The sequence below is a fragment of the Dendropsophus ebraccatus genome, chromosome 14 (genome assembly GCF_027789765.1).
Source record: "Dendropsophus ebraccatus isolate aDenEbr1 chromosome 14, aDenEbr1.pat, whole genome shotgun sequence".
Taxonomy (NCBI): Eukaryota; Metazoa; Chordata; class Amphibia; order Anura; family Hylidae; genus Dendropsophus; species Dendropsophus ebraccatus.
In genome coordinates, this window is record NC_091467.1 from 27,277,894 (window position 1) to 27,297,655 (window position 19,762).

At 44.5% G+C, this 19,762-nt stretch overlaps 1 protein-coding gene across 1 annotated transcript; it reads right to left on the minus strand.

Annotated features, from left to right (window-relative positions):
• Window positions 1-289: 289 nt before the first annotated feature.
• Window positions 290-14,966, minus strand: P3H4 (prolyl 3-hydroxylase family member 4 (inactive)). The gene is made up of 7 exons (XM_069951796.1): window positions 14,073-14,966; window positions 10,572-10,721; window positions 7,210-7,381; window positions 5,365-5,493; window positions 5,124-5,269; window positions 4,077-4,163; window positions 290-1,784 (listed from the first exon to the last, which is right to left on the minus strand). The coding sequence occupies exons 1-7, from the start codon at window positions 14,553-14,555 to the stop codon at window positions 1,635-1,637; spliced, it is 1,317 nt and encodes a 438-aa protein (XP_069807897.1). The 5' UTR covers window positions 14,556-14,966; the 3' UTR covers window positions 290-1,634.
• Window positions 14,967-19,762: the final 4,796 nt, after the last annotated feature.

Here is a 19,762-nt window from a genome sequence, read left to right on the forward strand (position 1 = left end):
AACTACGAATTCACCAACCTAAAAGGTACCCGTTTCTAAGCTGTACGGGGGGCCTCCTGACAGAGAGAGGACGTTGGTGGCGAGACCGACCCTATTGTGGGAAGGATAAGCCAGCACCAGAGGGAGTACATGAACATTTGGCCGTGCCAAACATAATGGGGGAGATTTATCAAACATGGTGTAAAGTAAAACTGGCTCAGTTGCCCCTAGTAACCAATCAGATTCCACCTTTCATTCTCAAAAGAGTCTGTAAGGAATGAAAAGTGGAATCTGATTGGTTGCTAGGGGCAACTGAGCCAGTTTCACTTTACTTTACACCATGTTTGATAAATCTCCCCCAATGTGTATAAGGAAGTCACGAGAGAGCTGTGGGCTGAATGATCACTCAGTGACTGATAATGTATGGCCACCTTTGTACATGATACCTGTTGGCTGAAGTTGTAATACCACACACAACCTGGGAACAGGGGTGGTGCTGTTTTTTGAGAAATCAGCAACATTTAATGGGCTTGGAAAAACATGGCCACTTTCTTCAAGAAACATAATTTCTCCTGTCAGTTCTATTGAAGTGAATCGAACTGAATTGTAATACCACACACGACCCGAGGACAGGGGTGGTGCTGATTTTGCAAGAAAGTAGCTGTGTTTTTTCTGATCCTGGATAACCCCTTTAAAGATGGCCAGGCATTTGCTAGCTAAGTCTCGACAATCCTACATATACTAGCAGGACAGGGCTCTCCACTCTCTTTGCTGTTTGCTGCAATGTATTAGTCTATTGTCTACATTGGATGCAACCGCACAAAGGCTCAGCTGTCAAAGTACTAGGGGGGAGACTTATCAAACTGGTGTAAAGTTAAACTGGCTCAGTTGCCCCTAGCAACCAATCAGATTCCACCTTTCATCCCTCACAGACTCTTTGAAAAATGAAAGGTGGGATCTGATTGGTTGCTGAGGCAACTAAGACAATTCTACGTTACATCAGTTTGATAAATCTCCCCCTAGGTCTTTACTGGTAAGAAAGATTTTTTTATTATTATTCATGAACAGCAAGTTGAGGAATTGTAAAGGGACCATTTCATTATGCAATGATTATGCTTCAGTGACATAAAACTGGAGTACCCCTTTAAATGTCCATATGACTCCATTCATACCACTACTTGGCTATGGCACAAACCAATCCCATTCCACTCAGTTTTTGTTCTTTTTCTTATATCACATTAGCATAGTATTCTTCTGATCACAATTGAAGACATTTTATTTTCACACAATACTGTTGGGTGTGTCCATTATTGAAAAAAATAAAATGCTAGCATGAGCCTCCGGGCCCAGAGTACGAAAAGTATAATGTTGTCTGCAGATGACTGGTTCATGATCTTCCTATACAATCCCAATTTTTGTTGGCAAGAGTCCCAAATTGGGGGGTGTGGTCCGTCAATGAACTGTAGATGAGGTATGAAAGACATGGCTGCGCTGTTCCAGGAATAGTGCCACTCTGTGGCTGTGGCTGGAATTGCAGTTCATCCTCATTCAAGTGAATAGGGTTATACTGCAGTACCAGACACAGCCTGTGGACTGTAGTGGGGTGCTATTCCTGGAGGGGAGCAGCCATTTTCGGAACCTCTTGTGATCTTCACCTACACTCCTTCTGATTTCTCTGCCAGGTCCCCTTTAGACTTGGGTTGCGTCCACCACTCGGAGTAAATCCCTTCTTCATAGTCTCCTTCTCCTTCAAATTCTGCATCAGACGGGGGAGGTTCTGTGTCTTGCAATGTTGCAATTTCAATCTGCAATGAAATATATAATATATGATATTCCAACATTCCAGATCCTTCTCTCCTTCCTGTTGGGGGATGCCACCATACATAAAATAAGTCTCTGTACATGACTCATCATAATAAATACCAGTGTCAATAGATCACCACCAGATCAATGACTAAAGTCCTGTTTATAAGGAAAGACATAGTATCTACGCAGATAATGGAAAACTTTGGATCGGAGGAATGTTGTTATCTGTCAGGAGTTCAATGCCCTTCATAGTCTTATAGACATTACTATATCATAGTCCATAGATTCAACCACTGCCTATTTTAAGGATCATTAGGAGTAAATGCTTACCTTCCTGCGGCATAAACTTAGCCTATTAGGCGACTCGATGATCATGGGTCCCTGGGTCTCCCGCTCACAGCGGCCGCTGTGAACACTTCCTAGTCCGTCTGTGTATTAACAGCCTGCTTAGCCAATCACTGGCCGTGGTGCTGTCCCGTCTTGGGTAGTGATTGGCCAAGCAGGCTGTCCCTACAGAGACAGGTTTGGAAGAGCCACCAGCAGCTGCAGTGAGCGCGGAGACAAGCCAGGAGGACACGGGGAGCATGGACAGATACGAACACCTGGGAGATCTTCGAACATCTTGGGAGATTTATCAAACATGGTATAAAGTGAAACTGGCGCAGTTGCCCCTAGCAACCAATCAGATTCCACCTTTCATTCCTCACAGACTCTTTGGAAAATAAAAGGTGGAATCTGATTGGTTGCTAGGGGCAACTGATCCAGTTTCACTTTAGACCATGTCTGATAAATCTCCCCCCCTATCTCATAAGCCTCACTGTAACACATGGCGACCCACAGTCCGTGGACAATGACCTTTAAGGGTCCTATACTTGATTAGGACACATATCGCCCCCTGCAATAAAGACAACAATCAGCCGAGGAGCTGTGTAATATGGCCTCAACATGTTGAAAGACAATGATTAGCTGATAATCAACTTTTCGCCTGATTATTGTTTTTATTACACAGGGGGATATCTGCCCGATTCTGTCTAATTCGGCATGTAATAGGGCCCTTAGCCTAGCCTCTCTACAGAGAGAAAAATGAAGTTTTCCCCTTCATATCAGAAGGTGCTTGGAGCGCGATGCATCCTCCACTTAGAAGGGAGTGTGCAGAGTCTGCAAAAAACAATATTCTGCGATTCATTCTATCCCAATCCCTTCAGAGAGCAAGAAAAAGACTGAAGAGAAGGAAAAGAGAAAACAATTATACAGCCTGTCAGGGCCTTGGACCAAGGGGATACCCTGCTATAAGACTTCAGAAACTGGCACCCCGCAGTTGGGAGCTACAGCTCCAGAATTAGTAAAGACTTTTGGGAAAAGCTGGGAGCCAAGCATTTAAGATTCACCTCAGGGAAGAGACAGGGACTAGTGACACAACTGGGGCTAGGGTGAAGTTCCAAACACCTCCATCACACTCCAGTTCGAGGGTTACCTGCTACTAACCTGTGTAGGAGACTGTGCCTACACTTGTGGAAGAATTGAGTTGCTTATGGTAAAAGCTGTGCCTTCATGGGCATGGCAAACAGGATCAGGCCGGATCTCATACAGGGTGTGCCCCATAAGCACTAGCATCTACAGGGCAGCCTTGTCTTCACTGTGCCAGTCCATGGAGCATGGGACGACCCTGTGGAAGTCCTTGTTCCAGTGTGATCAGAATAAAAGGTGACCACTGGAGGACTAAAGGTCCTATCCATTCTTAGGCTATGTTCACACTACGTAAGTCTCCAGACATAGCGCGTTCCGTGAATAAGCGGCCGGAGACTTACGTAGTTTGCGTACAAAGGAAAGTATACAATGTACGGCGGCACAGTTCACACTACGTAAGAACTTACGCCAGGATCGTATGCGGCGCCGTAAAAAAATGAACCAGACCATTGTTTGAGGACGGAAATGCCGTAACTTACGCCTGTAGCGTAACATGCGGTCCCGTACGTAGTGGTGATTTCTTCATTTTTCAAGCTTTTTGTGCCGATCCAAAAAGTTCTGTGGGGTGTCCGGGGCTAGGCGAAGATTTACAAGTAAAAGACCGCTGTCAGATCGCTACGTAGGGCACTCGGGAAGCGTAAGTAGACTGCGGGCGTAAGTTCGAGCTCCGTACGTAGCCGGCCGCAAGTAGCGTAAATCCCCGGCCGGAGTTTAGCGCGTACATATACGCAGTGTGAACATAGCCTTAAGGTGTTTTCCCCTGCTAATACACCCCTCTTAGCTTACTGAAGATTAACTACTTTTTAAGATTGAATTATTTTTACCTCATCGTCATCTCGACGGAGGAAATCTTTGGCGAACTGTAACAACTCCTTGTGCCGGGTGGTCTGGTTATGATACCTCATAGCTTCCTGTACAGAAGAGAGACATTGATAGGTTAATATACAGTACATTTCCCTTAAAGGGGTTATCCAATGCTACAAAAAACATGACTACATAGTAATTTTAAAAAAAATGCAAGAAAGTTATATAGAATTGCATATTATATATAAAAAAACAAACAAACAAGCCTTCCAGTACTTATCAGCTGCTGTATGTCCTGCAGGAAGTGGCATATTCTTTCCAATTTGCTGCCCGTTCCCCATAGAAAACCTCTCCTGCTCTGGGCAGTTCCTGTCACAGACAGAGGTGGCAGCATTGATCTCCATATCAAACTCGAAAGTCTGCAGAACTGACAGCAGCTGATTTTTGAATAAAAGTAATTTACAAATCTGTATAACTTTCTGACACCAGTTGACTTAAAAAAAAATAAAAAATCTATTTTTTTAAAAGTATTAATAGCGCCAGCAGTGGAACCCCATAAGAATCCCAGCATAGCCCCCCTAAAAATAAAGTCCTAGGAGCAGGGCTGTATTAACAGCTGCTGCTGCCCTAGGCACTAAACCTGAAGATGCCCCATCTTCACGCACCTATTGGCGATACCAGACCTGACCAATACCACCATACCCCCCACCCCCCTGGAAAAGACACCAGATTTACTGGCAAGTCTGAACGGGAGGAGGGAAACTAAACAAATTTAAACAAAAAAAAAAATAGTTTTTTCTGTCCCCCAGCTCCCTGGTGCTGCCCCCCTGCAAGGTGCTGCCCTAGGCACCGGACCACGGGTGCCTAGTGGTAAATACGGCCCTGCCTAGGAGCATATTATAAGCAGTGCCAGCCTGATGCATAGTACTTATATACTAATACAGAAGACTATATTCCCTGCTTCCCATCACTGCTGGTGAATTTGCTGCAACCCCATGGTAACTATGGATACTGCACGTAAAAGAAGATGCAGTAACCATTTGGGTCGGAAAAGGCGTTAGAGTTACCTCTCTGGGGTTGAAGTCCGTATCCTCCAAGTCCCACTTCTCTTTATAAAACTTGTAATACGCCAGATTTTGCTGCATCACGGTATCCGTCGGATCAAAGAGCATATAGCTGGACACACACTGCACAGCGTTCTTTACATCGTTCACTGAAACATAAATGATACATGTGGACGGCAATATATTTTATATTGTTATACAGTATATATACACAATATACAGTATATAACGGGTAATTACTTACGCTTGTAATATGCAAATTGCAGATAGTGATACATGGTGGCCACAAACTTATGAACAAAGTAGCCCCCGACGTTCGGGGTCAGGTTAGATACGCACTGAACCTTACATTCCAGGACATCGGCAAGATGATCTAAAAGGGGGAAATAGGATAGTAAAAATCCTCAGATATAAAAGTGAACGTCCACTTTTTAACATTGTATGCCTCATTAAAGTGTCGGATTCCTTACATAAATATAGATAAAATTTTGCTGCCACCACCCAAAAAAAAATGTAGGGAGATAAAGAACACTGTATCAGTAAAGAAAGGGTTAATCAGTTAACTCTCCGTCCACACACACAACCCCACAGGTGGCTGCAAATCTGCTGGTGCTGGTACCAGTGCCGACTGCCTGGCGGTGAAGGGGTTAATTCCAGGGGTCAGAGGGAAGCAGCAGTCATACACTATCCTGCCCCATGTGTAGGCAATATGGCGGCCACATGTGTGCGGCAGCGGCGGGAACTGTCTGGATGAGGCTCTGGGGAGTTAAAGCTCCACCACTTGGGTTACGCCCAAGCACCAGAGTAGGAGGGCGGCGCAGCCTCACTCACACTCAGTCCTCCGGCAGCAGGGAGAGGCGATGCCCGCTTCCACAGGAGGATCTCCACACGGACAAGCAGTCAATCAAGTATCAGTGGGTTAAAATGAGAGGGCTTTCTACCCAGTACAGTATCAGGATGGGGACACTCAGAGCTCCTATTATGAAATCTTGCTAGTTTACAGATTTACAACTTTTTAAAATTGTTAGCTTGTCTTGTAAAGTGCTCTTAGACCTAGTTACCTACTTCTGGGTAATCTGAGATCATTGTATTTCACTGTATTTTGTTCACAGTTTGTTGTACTGTATGCAGCAAGCTCCCCCCACTGGTGATTTCAGCTGCTACCAGTGTTCAGATACCCCCAGGACTTACAGTAAGGTCGCATTATGTATGGCAAAAAAATGATGAAGTTAGCTGTCATAAATTCAATCAGAAACTTTAAAAACTGACCTAAATGAGCTTTTCCTGACTATTTCCCTAGATCTATCCTTGAACACTGACCCTAACATCAGACAAAACTGACCCTGCTATATCCCTAATGAAACTTCTAAGCTGCAAAACTGACCCCAGGACCCAGAGAGAAAAAAAACACATTGTCTATACAGGGAATGCGGAGCTTGTCTTATGAAAACTGACCTTCAACCACTATAAAGATACATTAGAAAAGGAATAATGGCCTCCCGTCAGCAACTGCTTCTCTAAAAACAAATGTTAATCAATGTATGGCTGCTGATCTGTCTTCTGGAATCTGGGGTAAGAACAACCCAAGTGTAATACTACAAGCTGATATGACCAAATAACATATGGATATGCATGGTTTACTGGAGAGGAACCTGCTCTTACATAGTGCCTCCTTTATCTGGTTCATAAACCGGGGTCCAGAGAGGGTATGTGGAGGGTTATATTGATGAGAAACCTCTTTAAAGGGTTTGTCAATGGAACCAAACTGTAATACCAAACAGAAACTGAGGACATGAGTGGCGCTATTTCTGGTAAAAAAAAAAAAAAAAAAAAAAAGCAGCCATATTCTTCTGATCCTAGACAACCCCTTTAAAGGGAATCTATCAGTACCATAACATATACTGACCATTTTGTGTCATGTAATAGCCGCTGCGACCCTGAAGACATCATTTTTTGCTTTTGTAATATGCTGATTGGTTCGGATTTGGTTTGGCTAGTAGGCGATGAGATTTTTCCTTCTGGAAGGGCACTCATTTGCATACTGTTGTTGTCACAGCTCCACCCCTTAAATACATTTGATTTTTCTTACCTGCAACAGCTGGATAGAAGTCTTTGAACTCCCTCATCTCATAGACCCCCTCGCAGTCGGTAAGGCAGGTGTTGTACGCCTTATAGTACATGGGCAGAGCTTGCTCCATGTCCTCAATGCTGCGTCGGAAGTCTCCAGCGTTGTAGGACTTTACTGCTTTGACAAACACTCCCTGTGGAGGTTCAGATCCTCGATTAGAAACAGGTTCCCCATAAAAGACAATCTGTAATCACTAAATGGCTGGAAATGTAACATCAGTAGTAGATGTAGTAGCCAGTAGAGATGAGCGAAGCTCGAGCACGATTGGGTTTGACCAAACCTGAGCATGCAGCATTTGATTATCGGTGGCTGAAAAAGTTAGATGCAGCCTCAAAGGACAACTCCGGCCAAAATCTATTTTTTAATATGTTATTACATAAGCAAAGTTAGACAAATTCCTAATATATACTAATTATGGGAAATGCACATATAGGGAGAGATTTATGAAAGGGCGTAAATATACACCTGGTGCAAACTGCCCACAGCAACCAATCACAGCTCAGCTTTCAGCTCTGGTAAAATATAAGAGGAGCTGTGATTGGTTGCTGTGGGCAGTTTACACCAGGTGTATATTTACACCCTTTCATAAATCTCTCCATAGTGTTATTTCCCTCAATTTAGTAGATCAGACAGGCTTCAATTTCGCAAAAAAAAAAAAAAGTTACGTCACGACCCGGTTTATACCTGAAAGGTCCAGCAGGGGGTGCAGTATATGTAGAAATTACATGTAAAAAATGATAACAGGGCCCTCCCTGTGCTTTCTGCTGCTGAAGGGCCGCTCTTTTACACCAGCCCTGTCCTGTGCAGCAGGGAGGAGGATGAATTTGCCTGGCCACGGGTGGGATCTGGAGCCGCCGGGTGGCACTGGAGCGGCCTCTTGCGGGGGGAAAGAAGCAAGCCCCCTGCTGGACCCTTCTGGTATAGACGGGGTCGTGACGTCACATTTTTTTTTTTGAGAAATTGAAGACTGCCTGATCTACTAAATTGAGGAAAATAGCAATATATGTGCATTTCCTATAATTAGTGTACATTAGGAATTTGTCTAACTTTGCTTATGAAATAACATATTAATAAATAGATTTTGGCCCGGAGTTATCCTTTTACCCTGCCTGGAAAACATGGATACAGCCATAGGCTCGCTAGGGCTGCATCCAACATCTTCAGCCACCGGTAATCAAATGCTGCATATTTGGGTTGGGACGAACCCGAGCTTGTTCGAGATTTGCGCATCTATAGTTGCCAGTTTTAAGGTTCACGCCATTCTAAGGTTTATTTAACTGAATAGACTATCAGACCCTCATCATCTTTGGCCAGTCCTGTTCAGGTGCATCATTTCTCCTAAAAGAGTTGAGATGAGTGTACACATTAGATTATAGTTAAACAATCCCCCTAACCCCCCCTCCCCCCCCACCACCACCACCAAAAAATTCAAGAATCTTGGCAGGAGAAGCAGACCAAGAAAACAGAAGATACACACCATAAAATTCTTTTCAGTTTCTTTATCCAAAATAATTTCAGGATAACAATGCACATAAGGTATATCACCCAACACTCGTGCTCATAATCTTCAGATGCTGTGTGAGAGACGGAAAAGTCCTTTAAGGCTCAATCAGAGCTCTGCCGTCCTCATGGAGGTGATCGGCGTCGCGGGAGCAGACGCCGGATTCTGCGACGTTTCGTGGAGGAACTCCACTTTGTCAAGCCACACAGCACACTGTATTCTCTACCTGTAACACCACACAGCACGCTGTATTCTCTACCTGTAACACCACACTGTATTCTCTACCTGTAACACCACACAGCACACTGTATTCTCTACCTGTAACACCACACAGCACACTGTATTCTCTACCTGTAACACCACACAGCACGCTGTATTCTCAACCTGTAACACCACACAGCACACTGTATTCTCTACCTGTAACACCACACAGTACGCTGTATTCTCTACATGTAACACCACACAGGACGCTGTATTCTCTACCTGTAACACCACACAGTACGCTGTATTCTCAACCTGTAACACCACACAGCACACTGTATTCTCTACCTGTAACACCACACAGCACACTGTATTCTCTACCTGTAACACCACACAGCACGCTGTATTCTCTACCTGTAACACCACACAGGACACTGTATTCTCTACCTGTAACACCACACAGTACGCTGTATTCTCAACCTGTAACACCACACAGCACGCTGTATTCTCTGCCTGTAACACCACACAGCACGCTGTATTTTCTACCTGTAACGCCGATATTGGAATAAAGTAAAGAACTTTTTGAATTTTTTTTTCTTTTCATTTCCACACACATATTATGATCAAGCATCTGTTATCTTTGAAGTTGAGCCCCACAATAAGGCTCTGATCCTCTCTGCCATTTAGCATCATTTACTTGTGTTACTGCATCATTTTTGTGAATACGCTGCAGTACTGCAATGGCACTCCAACATGTGTGAACACAGCCCTAATTTCACTGCACACTTCTGCACAATTAGTGCAAAACCTGCTTCCCTTAAGTCCCATTGGCATCACAACATATGGGGTAAATTCGCCCCTGCGAGCCCATGGGATGAAGGAATATTTAATGAAAAAATAACAATTAAATTTTAATCCCCTCCTCCTTGAGGTATAAATAGGCTCCACCTCCCCCTAGACCTCAATCTTTTTTTACTTCGTTGCAAGATCTGTTCTTAATGCGGATGTAATAAATAACCCGCCCATTGGGGATAATGCTTGCTAATTCCCCATATGTTGTGATGCCAATGGGGCGTAAGGGAAGCTAAAATTATTATGTTAATTTGTTTTCCCTGAGACCCATTGGCATCACAAGACTCCCTCCCTGTGTTTTATGTTTCTTTATAATTGGACTGAGGTCTAGGGGGAGGTGGAGCCTATTTATACCTCATGGAGGAGGGGATTAAAATGTAATTGTTATTTTTTCATTAAATATTCCTTCGTCCCAGGGGCTTGCAGGGGCGAATTTACCCCCATATGTTGTGATGCCAATGGGTCTCAGGGAAAGCAAATTAACATAATAATTTTAGCTTCTGGCCGGTTAGAAATGGTGAATCACTCAGGGGATTGGGGGATCCAGCCGCGCTTCCTGGGATATCACGCCCTGCCCATTTTTTTTCACTTCCTGGATTTCTATCAGCTACCAGTGTGGCAGAACCGTACAGATACAGTAATACATTGTATAGACACATCTATATAACTTTTAATGTACTTTTAATAGAAAACAAGTTTTTCTTATCCGGAGTTCCCCTTTAATGTGTATCTTGGTAATGCCTTATGTTGAGTTTGGAGAACCTCTTACCTCATATGGTTGAGCCTCCAGATCTATGAGAAACTCGTCAACCTCCAGGAGGGTTTTGTAGTAATTCATGTATCTTAGCGTCATTTCATGAGTGGGATTCTTCTGTAAGAAGGTGTGGGCCGCGGACACTGCTTTTTCCAGTTCATTGATCTAGAAGAAATGTGAGGAATCAGACATATTATTATCACAGTAACGTTAAGGCAGGTTGGCAAACTGGGAAGTGGTCTTGGGCCTCCTTCCCTGAAGGACCCTAATGATGGAAACCCCAAACTAAAGCTAACTATAATTTAGTGTAAGTAGGGATGGTCCGAACCTGCCGAGGTTCGGGTTCGTACGAACCCGGATTCTCAGCAATGATTCCTGCTGTCTTAAACCTCCGTGGAGAGGGTGGATACAGCGGGAGGACCGCCTGGAAAACTGGGATACAGCCATAGCCATAGGCCATATCCCAGTTTTCCAGGCGGTCTTCCCGCTTTATCCACCCTCTGCACGGAGGTTTAAGACAGCGGGAATCATTGCCGAGAGTCCGGGTTCGTAAGAACCCGAACCTCGGCAGGTTCGGACCATCCCTAAGTGTAAGGTATTAGCTGGAAATTGGAAATTTTACCAGAAACAGCGCCACTCTCGTCCTCAGTTAGTATGGGATACTGCAGCTCAATTGCATTGAAGTAAATCGAGCCAAGTTGTAATACCACACACAACCTGAGGACAGGTGTGGCTCTGTTTTTGGAAAAAAGCAGCCATGTTTTTCTAATTCTGTTAGGGGTTGTACAGTAATTTTTTTAAATGAATGGAGCCGAGCTGTAGTACCACATACAGCCTGAGGACAGGAGTGGCACTGTTTCTGGAAACAAACTTTTCTAAATTAAAAAAATAAATAAATAAAAAAAATCCACCTCTTCTTATTGCTCATTCATCTCTGCAAGTGACATATCATCATGTGACATGTCGGCATCCAAGAGTCATGTGCTTGGAGAAGAGGTACTTACTTTCTGTCTTTTTCTCAATCTTATTTTTTTTTTTTACCCAACCTGAAATAGTTGCTGATGGCGAACAATAGATTGCACATTTTGGTCCCTTTAAGCAGTAGCGTGCTTGGAGTTTTGCAGGTTACAGCATCTGGGAATCACACTGCTTGAAGGGTTTTAAGTGTGAAGACTGGAGACAGATTCAGGGCATGTCTGGAGACGTGGCAGTCCCCGACCTCAGCCCAGAGATCTCAAGCACACAAAATCCGATGTGTTGCTGGCAGTGGATATAGCACATGCCTCCAGGATCAGGCCCGCTGCTGCGCTCACCTGCATCCAGACAGTCACTCAATAAATCTGACCATAATAGCAAATGCTGACAAAACCAAACAGGGCAGGCTGGTATATGTAGTCCACAACATCTTCTATTAGCTAAAAATTGGGCTTCTACTGCTTGAAGGCCATATTACAGCCCTATTTTGTACAGATCAGTAGAGGCGGTTGTGAGGCTGTAGAGTTCCTCCCCAATATAAATTAGAAGAACGTGTTGTTACACTATAGTCAGGTGCACATATATGACTTATTATGGTGTGGAGGAGGTCACGCCGCTCCTCTAAGCCCCACCCACTGTTTATTTTTAATTATTTGAAAAAATCTAAGGAGGGAACGTATCAATGATTTCACTAGAAAACCAATGTAAAAAAGTTCTAAACTTCTAAGCAAATAAGAGATTGAAAATCTGCAACAATTTTAGACCGACACCTACACATAAACCATTCATAAATCTCCTACAAAACATAGGGGGGATAGTAACTTTTCCCCTGCGGGCCTCTGTACAGACTCATGAGGCTCCCATCTTAACCACTGATGGGCCATGTATGACAACTGACAGCAATAATATAAAACTAACTGTGAGACCACTTGAGGGTGCGTTCACACCTACAGGATCCGCAGCAGATTTGATGCTATGTTCAGTCATTTAAATGAAATCTGATGCAGATCTGCTGCGGATCCGCAGCAGAAAATACGCTGCGGATCTGGTAAGTGTGAACGTACCCTAAAGGGGTATTCCGAGTTACACCACAGGATAGGGCAGGGATGGGGAATTTTAAGCACTCCAGCTGTTGCAAAACTACAATTCCCATCATGCCTGGACAGCCAAACAGCTGGAGGGTCGGAAGTTCTCCATTCCTGCCCTATCCTGTGGTGTAACTTGGAATACCCCTTTAAGTTGTTTCACAGTTTATATTATTGCTGTTATCTGACTCTTATTTCCTATCCACAGAACATAAGTGTTGCAAGTTGGAATACTCCTTTAGGCTATGTTCACACAATGTCGTTTTGCAGCCGTCCTAATAACATGGTCATGGTCATTATTTTTGGCCGTAATTATTAAAAGACGATCAAAAAACGATGATGTGTGACTATATCTTTAAAGTGGTTACCCAGGACTAGAAAAAAAAAAACAAAAAAAACAAAAAACAGTGCCACACCTGTCCTCAGTTTGTGAGTGGTATTGCAGCTCAGTTCCATTGATATAAATGGAGCCAAATCCGCATGGCTTTTTTTTTGCATAGGTTTTTGCTGTAGCGTGCGCATGAGATTTCTTAAAATGAGCAGCGGAGATAAGAAATGAAGAAATTATTCCCCTTTCCAGGGACTCTGACATTGATCGTGGCTAGGCTGTCACATTAGATGGTTAAAATGGACGCCTCTCTAACCAACTTTAGCTATGCAAAGGATTTATTTATTGTAGCATGAAGGGGTGTGATGTTGGAATAGCCATAGGACCCATGCTTATGGTTGTATCATGAACCATATCTGTTATATCTTGTCTATAGACAGCTATGGGATCATACTATACTGTTATACATTGACACATGGAGTGCCCCATAGGGACTCCATGTGCTTCCATTTAAAGGGGTACACCAGCTAAAAAAAAAATCTCAAATCAACAGGTATTATAAAGTTATATAGAATTGTAATTTACTTCTATTTAAAAGTCTCAAGTCCTCCAGTACTTATCAGCTGCTGTATGTCCTACAGGAAGTGGTGTATTCTTTCCAGTCTGACACAGTGCTCTCTGCTGCCACCGCTGTCCAAGACAGGAACTGTCCAGAGCAGGAGAGGTTTTCTGTGAGCATTTGCTACTGATCTGGACAGTTCCTGACACGGACAACGGTGGCAGCAGAAAGCACTGTGTCAGACTGGAAAGAATACACCACTTCCTGCAGGACATACAGCAGCTGATAAGTATTGGAAGACTTGAGGTTTTTTTTTTAATAGAAGTAAATCACAAATCTATATAACTTTCTAGTACTTATGGATTTGAGAAAAAAAAAAGTTTTCGCTGGAGCACCCCTTTAATGTGGCACTATGTGGTCATTACGATTATGGTGACCATGGCCATTACATGGGTATCACAAAGGTTTTTGCTCTGGATGGCACTGAGGTCCGATAGCCTTGGTGCCTACGGCCATTTTTGATGATATACTGGTATATAATAGAAGGAAACAATTGTTTCACGCCTCACCTTGAAGTAGGTATAGTGCAGATACTGGTAGGGGTCACGTCTCTGGAAAGCTTCCAGGGTTTCCTTGTCCGGGTATGGCTGCTGGAATACCGGCAGGGTGGCTTTACACTTCCTCAGACACACGGCCCGGGAGAGAACCCGTCCAAACATCTGCAGCTCCAGCTTCCAGTCCCCTTGTTCCTCCTCTCCCTTAAGTTCCTCCAGGCCAGGGATCTGGGACTCTTCGATACAGCTCTGACCGCAGAAGGCTTCGCTGTCCTGGAGCAGGCGGTGGAGCCTCAGGCTGATCTCCAGCATACGACTAGCCTCTCTCCAGGACTGCGCCTCGTACAGTTCCATGGCTTTGGTATAGGTGGGCTTTAGAGGTTTGATCTCAGAACGGGGAAAGCCTCGAAAACTGTACTGTTCATACTGGGAAAGGCTTGGGGCCACCAAAAGGACTAATGTACCCAACAGAAACATCAGCATGGTGGCAACAGCCATAGGAGCCAGGGCAAGATGAGGGACTCAGGAAAGTTTAGAAACTTTGGCTAAAAAGTTTGGAAACTAGAGATAAACTTCTCAGAAGAGTTTATGAAGGAGGGAGACTGAAGTGTAGCATCAAGACGTGGAGGAGAGGAATGAGAGACCTGGAGAAAGACTTAAGAAGAAGGGAAGACTAGCAGGGGGGGCTGCAGGGTCTGCTTACTGCCAGCTCAGAGGAGCTCCTTCCAGGCCATGCGCAGGGATGTAGATGGTCTGAGCCCCTTTAAGGATCTGGTTGGGATACATCAGATCTTGTAGATCACAAAGTCATCCTGCATAGACCTTTACCCCACTCACAGCTGCCACCATCTTCTTATAACAAATGTATCATTCAGGGGAATCCACTCTGAGTAATGTGATCTGGATATTCACAGCCCTCGCTGTGCTAAGAAGCTGGAATCCTCAGGGTCTTAAAGAGCAAGTCGTAATGTGCAGGAGGAACGGAGAAGGGAATGGATGAAGACTTCTTTAAGAAGCCAAAATACCAGTCCTTGAGACGTCGCCTGTAAAAATTCCTCAATTATACAGTGTTTCTAGTAAAGTTTGGTGAACGTTTCGTTTTCAGTTGCTATCCATCTCTTCAGGATACATTCATCCGAGCTTTAGACAACAATGCGGAGTTTTTTCTCCACATCAGTCAATAAGACGACAGTATTAATTCTTATTTTATTTTTAATTCTAGTGCAAAACCCTAAAAAAGTTGGATGCAGCCCTGGAAAACATGGAAACAGGCATAGGCCATAGGTTGGGGTTCTGACATACGCGAGAATGCTCAAGATTCCCTCATCTCTAGTTAGGACCCATCTCCAGGCACCAGGGCTGTATATACTATAGAGGCCAAACATGAGGCCTTAAAGCGCAACTATAAAATATTTTGACCATTCAGTTTTAGTTAGCTTAGGTCATGATAAGAATTTTTCCAATATACATTAATAACCTAAAATGAACAGTTTTTTTTAAATACAGAAGGCTGATTATGCCCTTATAGCCCTCTCTGGCTGTGACTTATTTCTGCATTCCTGCTGGACACGCCCCCTCCCTGCAGATCTGTCCTGAGTGTACGGACTGTGACAGGAGGATCAGATAACAGCCCTGACACAGACACAGCCCCTCCCCCCCTCCTAGCAGCACATTCTCCCCCCTCCCCTCACAGAGGTCACATACTGTAGCAGAGCTGAGGGTGTTGTGTGTGAGGAGCAGCGCAGGGGAAGAGCTGGAGCTGACATTATCCCACAGTGTAATGAGAGCAGATGACTGTATCTAATCCCACTGTGTGTGATACCATCTGCTGGGGCTCTGTATCTAATCTTACATTGTGATACTGTATGCTGGGGCTGTATCTAATCCTGCTATGTGTGATACATCTGCTAAGGTGCTGGTCAGTGACTGGAGGGACGCAGCCAGGGAGATGAGGGATAGGCCACGCCCACATTCTCTCAGCCAGAAGAAAAATTCATTTATTCCTCTGAGCCAAACAACTGGGGATATCTCAGCGAGCATACACGCTATCAACGCAGTTTAGGGCTCTTTTTAAAGGGTAACACGTGGGCTTTTTATTTGAGGAATTTTATTTTTTGGCTACTGAAATTATAGTTACGCTTTAAATAACTAAAACCACTATTATAATGGGCTGGGGGACACTGTGACCTTCTCTATTCTATATATAGCCATTCCTATCTATTATATACGCCTAATGCCTATACATGCAGCTGTATGAGAATGAGGGATGTATCACTAAGCACACAGGACATTGTGCTGTCCCTAAGAGTCTATACATTGTGATGGACATGCATTACATCCAATATTCACAAAATTGCCAATAATTACGCACCAGCTGCTAGTGTATTTAATATCTATCTGGTAAATAAAATTCACGTTGCATTTATAAGTGAGCTACAAACTTTCTGTTCTCTACACAGAGATGGAGAATTGCAGTTGCCATATATATATATATATGTCATTTAGATATAACACCCATTCTCTACACAAACAGCATCATCTATAAAGGTATTGTGTGTGTTCAGATGTATATTAAGAAAAGACCTTCAGTTTTAAAGGGCGCATTGATTATAATACCCTATAGTGCTCAATAGAGAAACCAAATACTCAATATCAGTAGTGTCACGTCATACAATAATTCTGGGCCTGTAGATTTAAAACCCACTATGGCCCAATTGGCCTTGCCATGGAAACTGGCAACCAAGAGAAAAGTCCCCAAAATCCTAGGTTACTGATCTGTGATATCTATATCCCATGGCTTACATGTCATAAAGGGGTACGCACTTTGTCCTCAAACATGGTGTATGATTATACACTTGGGGTAACTTTGAATACTTAGAGACATTAAGACGCACTGGGACACTTTCCCCCCACACCTGCACTTATGAGAGCCAGCTTGTGCTGGGAGTTGTGGTTCTGCGACACCTGGAGAGCCAGCTTGTGCTGGGAGTTGTTGTTCTGCAGCAGCTGCAGAGCTAGGTTGTGCTGGGAGTTGTGGTTCTGCAGCAGCTGGGAAGCTAGGCCGTGCTGGGAATTGTGGTTCTGCAGCAGCTGGGAAGCTAGGTTGTGCTGGGAGTTATGGTTCTGCAGCAGCTGGGAAGCTAGGTTGTGCTGGGAGTTATGGTTCTGCAGCAGCTGCAGAGCTAGGTTGTGCTGGGAGTTGTGGTTCTGCAGCAGCTGGGAAGCTAGGCCGTGCTGGGAGTTGCGGTTGTGCAGCAGCTGGGAAGCTAGGTTGTGCTGGGAGTTATGGTTCTGCAGCAGCTGGGAACCTAGATTGTGCTGGGAGTTGTGGTTCTGCGACACCTGGAGAGCCAGCTTGTGCTGGGAGTTGTGGTTCTGCAGCAGCTGCAGAGCTAGGTTGTGCTGGGAGTTGTGGTTCTGCAGCAGCTGGGAAGCTAGGCCGTGCTGGGAGTTGTGGTTCTGCGACACCTGGAGAGCCAGCTTGTGCTGGGAGTTGTGGTTCTGCAGCAGCTGCAGAGCTAGGTTGTGCTGGGTGTTGTGGTTCTGCAGCAGCTGGGAAGCTAGGTTGTGCTGGGAGTTATGGTTCTGCAGCAGCTGCTGCTGTACAGCTAGGTTGTGCTGGGAGTTGTAGTTCTGCAACAGCTGGACAGCTAGGTTGTGCTGGGAGTTGTAGTTCTGCAGCAGCTGGAAAGCTAGGCTGTGCTGGGAGTTGTGGTTCTGCAGCAGCTGCAGAGCTAGGTTGTGCTGGGAGTTGTGGTTCTGCAGTAGCTGGGAAGCTAGGTTGTGCTGGGAGTTGTGGTTCTGCAACAGCTGAAGAGCTAGGTTGTAATGGGAGTTGTGGTTCTGCAGCAGCTGGGAAGCTAAGTTGTACTGGGACTTGTGGCTTTGCAGCAGCTGGGAAGCTGGGCTGTGCTGGGAGTTGTGGTTCTGTAGCAGCTGGAGAGCCACATGTTGGAAACCACCCCTGCATAATAAAGTGTTGTAATTGCAATTGATTGTTTACAGCATCTGTGTAACCCTTCCTGGGCTGTGCCCTTCCCATCACTATTCAGTCATCACACACCTCATTTCCATGTCCCCAGGGAAGCAAATAACATTGTGGTGACAAATGCGACAAGGACGGAATATTTGCCCAGCTCCATGTGAGTGCAATAGTAATGTAATGTGAACGAGACCCTGTGCATTCTGCTTCTCATATAGAAGACCAAAGTAGCTACAGGTTTATATAGTCAAATTAATTCATTTTGACCTTATGCATCGCATCACAACTAGAGATGAACACAACTGGAGCATGCCCCAATCCGATCGTTCGGCATTTGAATAAAAAAGTTGGAACCAGCCCTAAGGGACTCTAATCACAACCTTATGTTATATGAAAGCTCATCCTGAGCTTTCTGATTCATGAATAGAACACTAGACTGAGAGTAATGGCCCTATTCCACGGGCCGTTTTAGAGGAGCAAACGAGCGCTATTAGCGCTCGTTTGCTCCTCGTTCGCCGCTCGCTGCCGCCGCTATTCAACGCGGCTGCAGCGAGCAGGTGAGTGCGGGAAGGGCGGGGGGGCTGCTCGGAGGATCGCTGATCGTCCGGGCAGCCCATAGGATATAGCAGCGTCTGCTGCCGATGCTCCTATTCAGCGGAGCGACGGCAGCAGATCGCTGCTATATCAGTCGCTTGTTTTTCAACATGTTGAAAAACAAGCGACTGCAACGATCAGCCGACATGAACGATGTCGGCTGATCGTTGCACTCTATTCCACGGAACGATTATCGTCCGTAGCGGTCGATATCGTCCGAAAATGAACGATAATCGTTCCGTGGAATAGGGCCATAAAGACTGACACTCACTGACACTGCAGCTGCAATACCGCATACAGACTGTGGACAGGAGGGATGCTGTTTTTGGAAAAGAAGAAAAGATTCTAACCCTATCTCCATCCTTCGACTCTCCAGCTGTTGCAAAACTACAATTCCTAGCAAGTACTGATCATCACAGGTTGGTGATCACTACCTTCAGGCATCTGTGTAGTGCTGTGTATGTGATCCTGTGACTTGTCCTCACTAGTGATCTATTACCTGTTGTCAAACTACAACTTTGTCTTATGGTGCGTTTACACACACAGATTTATCTGACAGATTCTGGAAGCCAAAGCCAGGGATGGATTTGAAAACAGGAGAAATCTCAGTCTTTCCTTTATGATCTGTTCCCTGTTTATAGTCTGTTCCTGGCTTTGGCTTCCAAAATCTGTCAGATAAATCTGTGTAAACGCACCATTAGGGTCCATTTACACAGAAAGATTATCTGACAGATTATCCGCCGAAGATTTGAAGCCAAAGCCAAGAATGGATTTGAAAAGAGGAGAAATCTCAGGCTTTCCTTTATGACCTGATCTCTGTTTATAGTCTGTTTCTGGCTTTGGCTTAAAATCTCTGTCAGATAATCTTTCTGTGTAAATGGACCCTAACGTTGATCATACAATGCTGGGAGTTGTAGTTTCACACCGACTGCACACCACTCATTTACTTTGATAGAAGCGGCACTAGGACCCTGAAGCTTGCATTCCCTCCATCTTAGACTTGGACTAGTTCCAATAAATTTTTTAGCTCTTTTACGCTCTTTTTTTGTCTCGCGGATCTTGCTTTACGTAAAGTAACTGTATTTTATTTAAACTTTTTGCATTTAAAAGTTTTTTTAAGGAGGGGACA

Coding starts and splice junctions, on each gene's coding strand:
- P3H4 (XM_069951796.1), bottom strand. CDS start 14,555: ATGGCTGTTGCCACCATGCTGATGTTTCTGTTGGGTACATTAGTCCTT. Junction 5,494..7,209: donor CTTCTATCCAGCTGTTGCAG/GTAAGAAAAATC, acceptor TCCCCCTTTTAG/ATCATCTTGCCGATGTCCTG. Junction 4,164..5,123: donor CGGACTTCAACCCCAGAGAG/GTAACTCTAACG, acceptor TCTTCTGTACAG/GAAGCTATGAGGTATCATAA.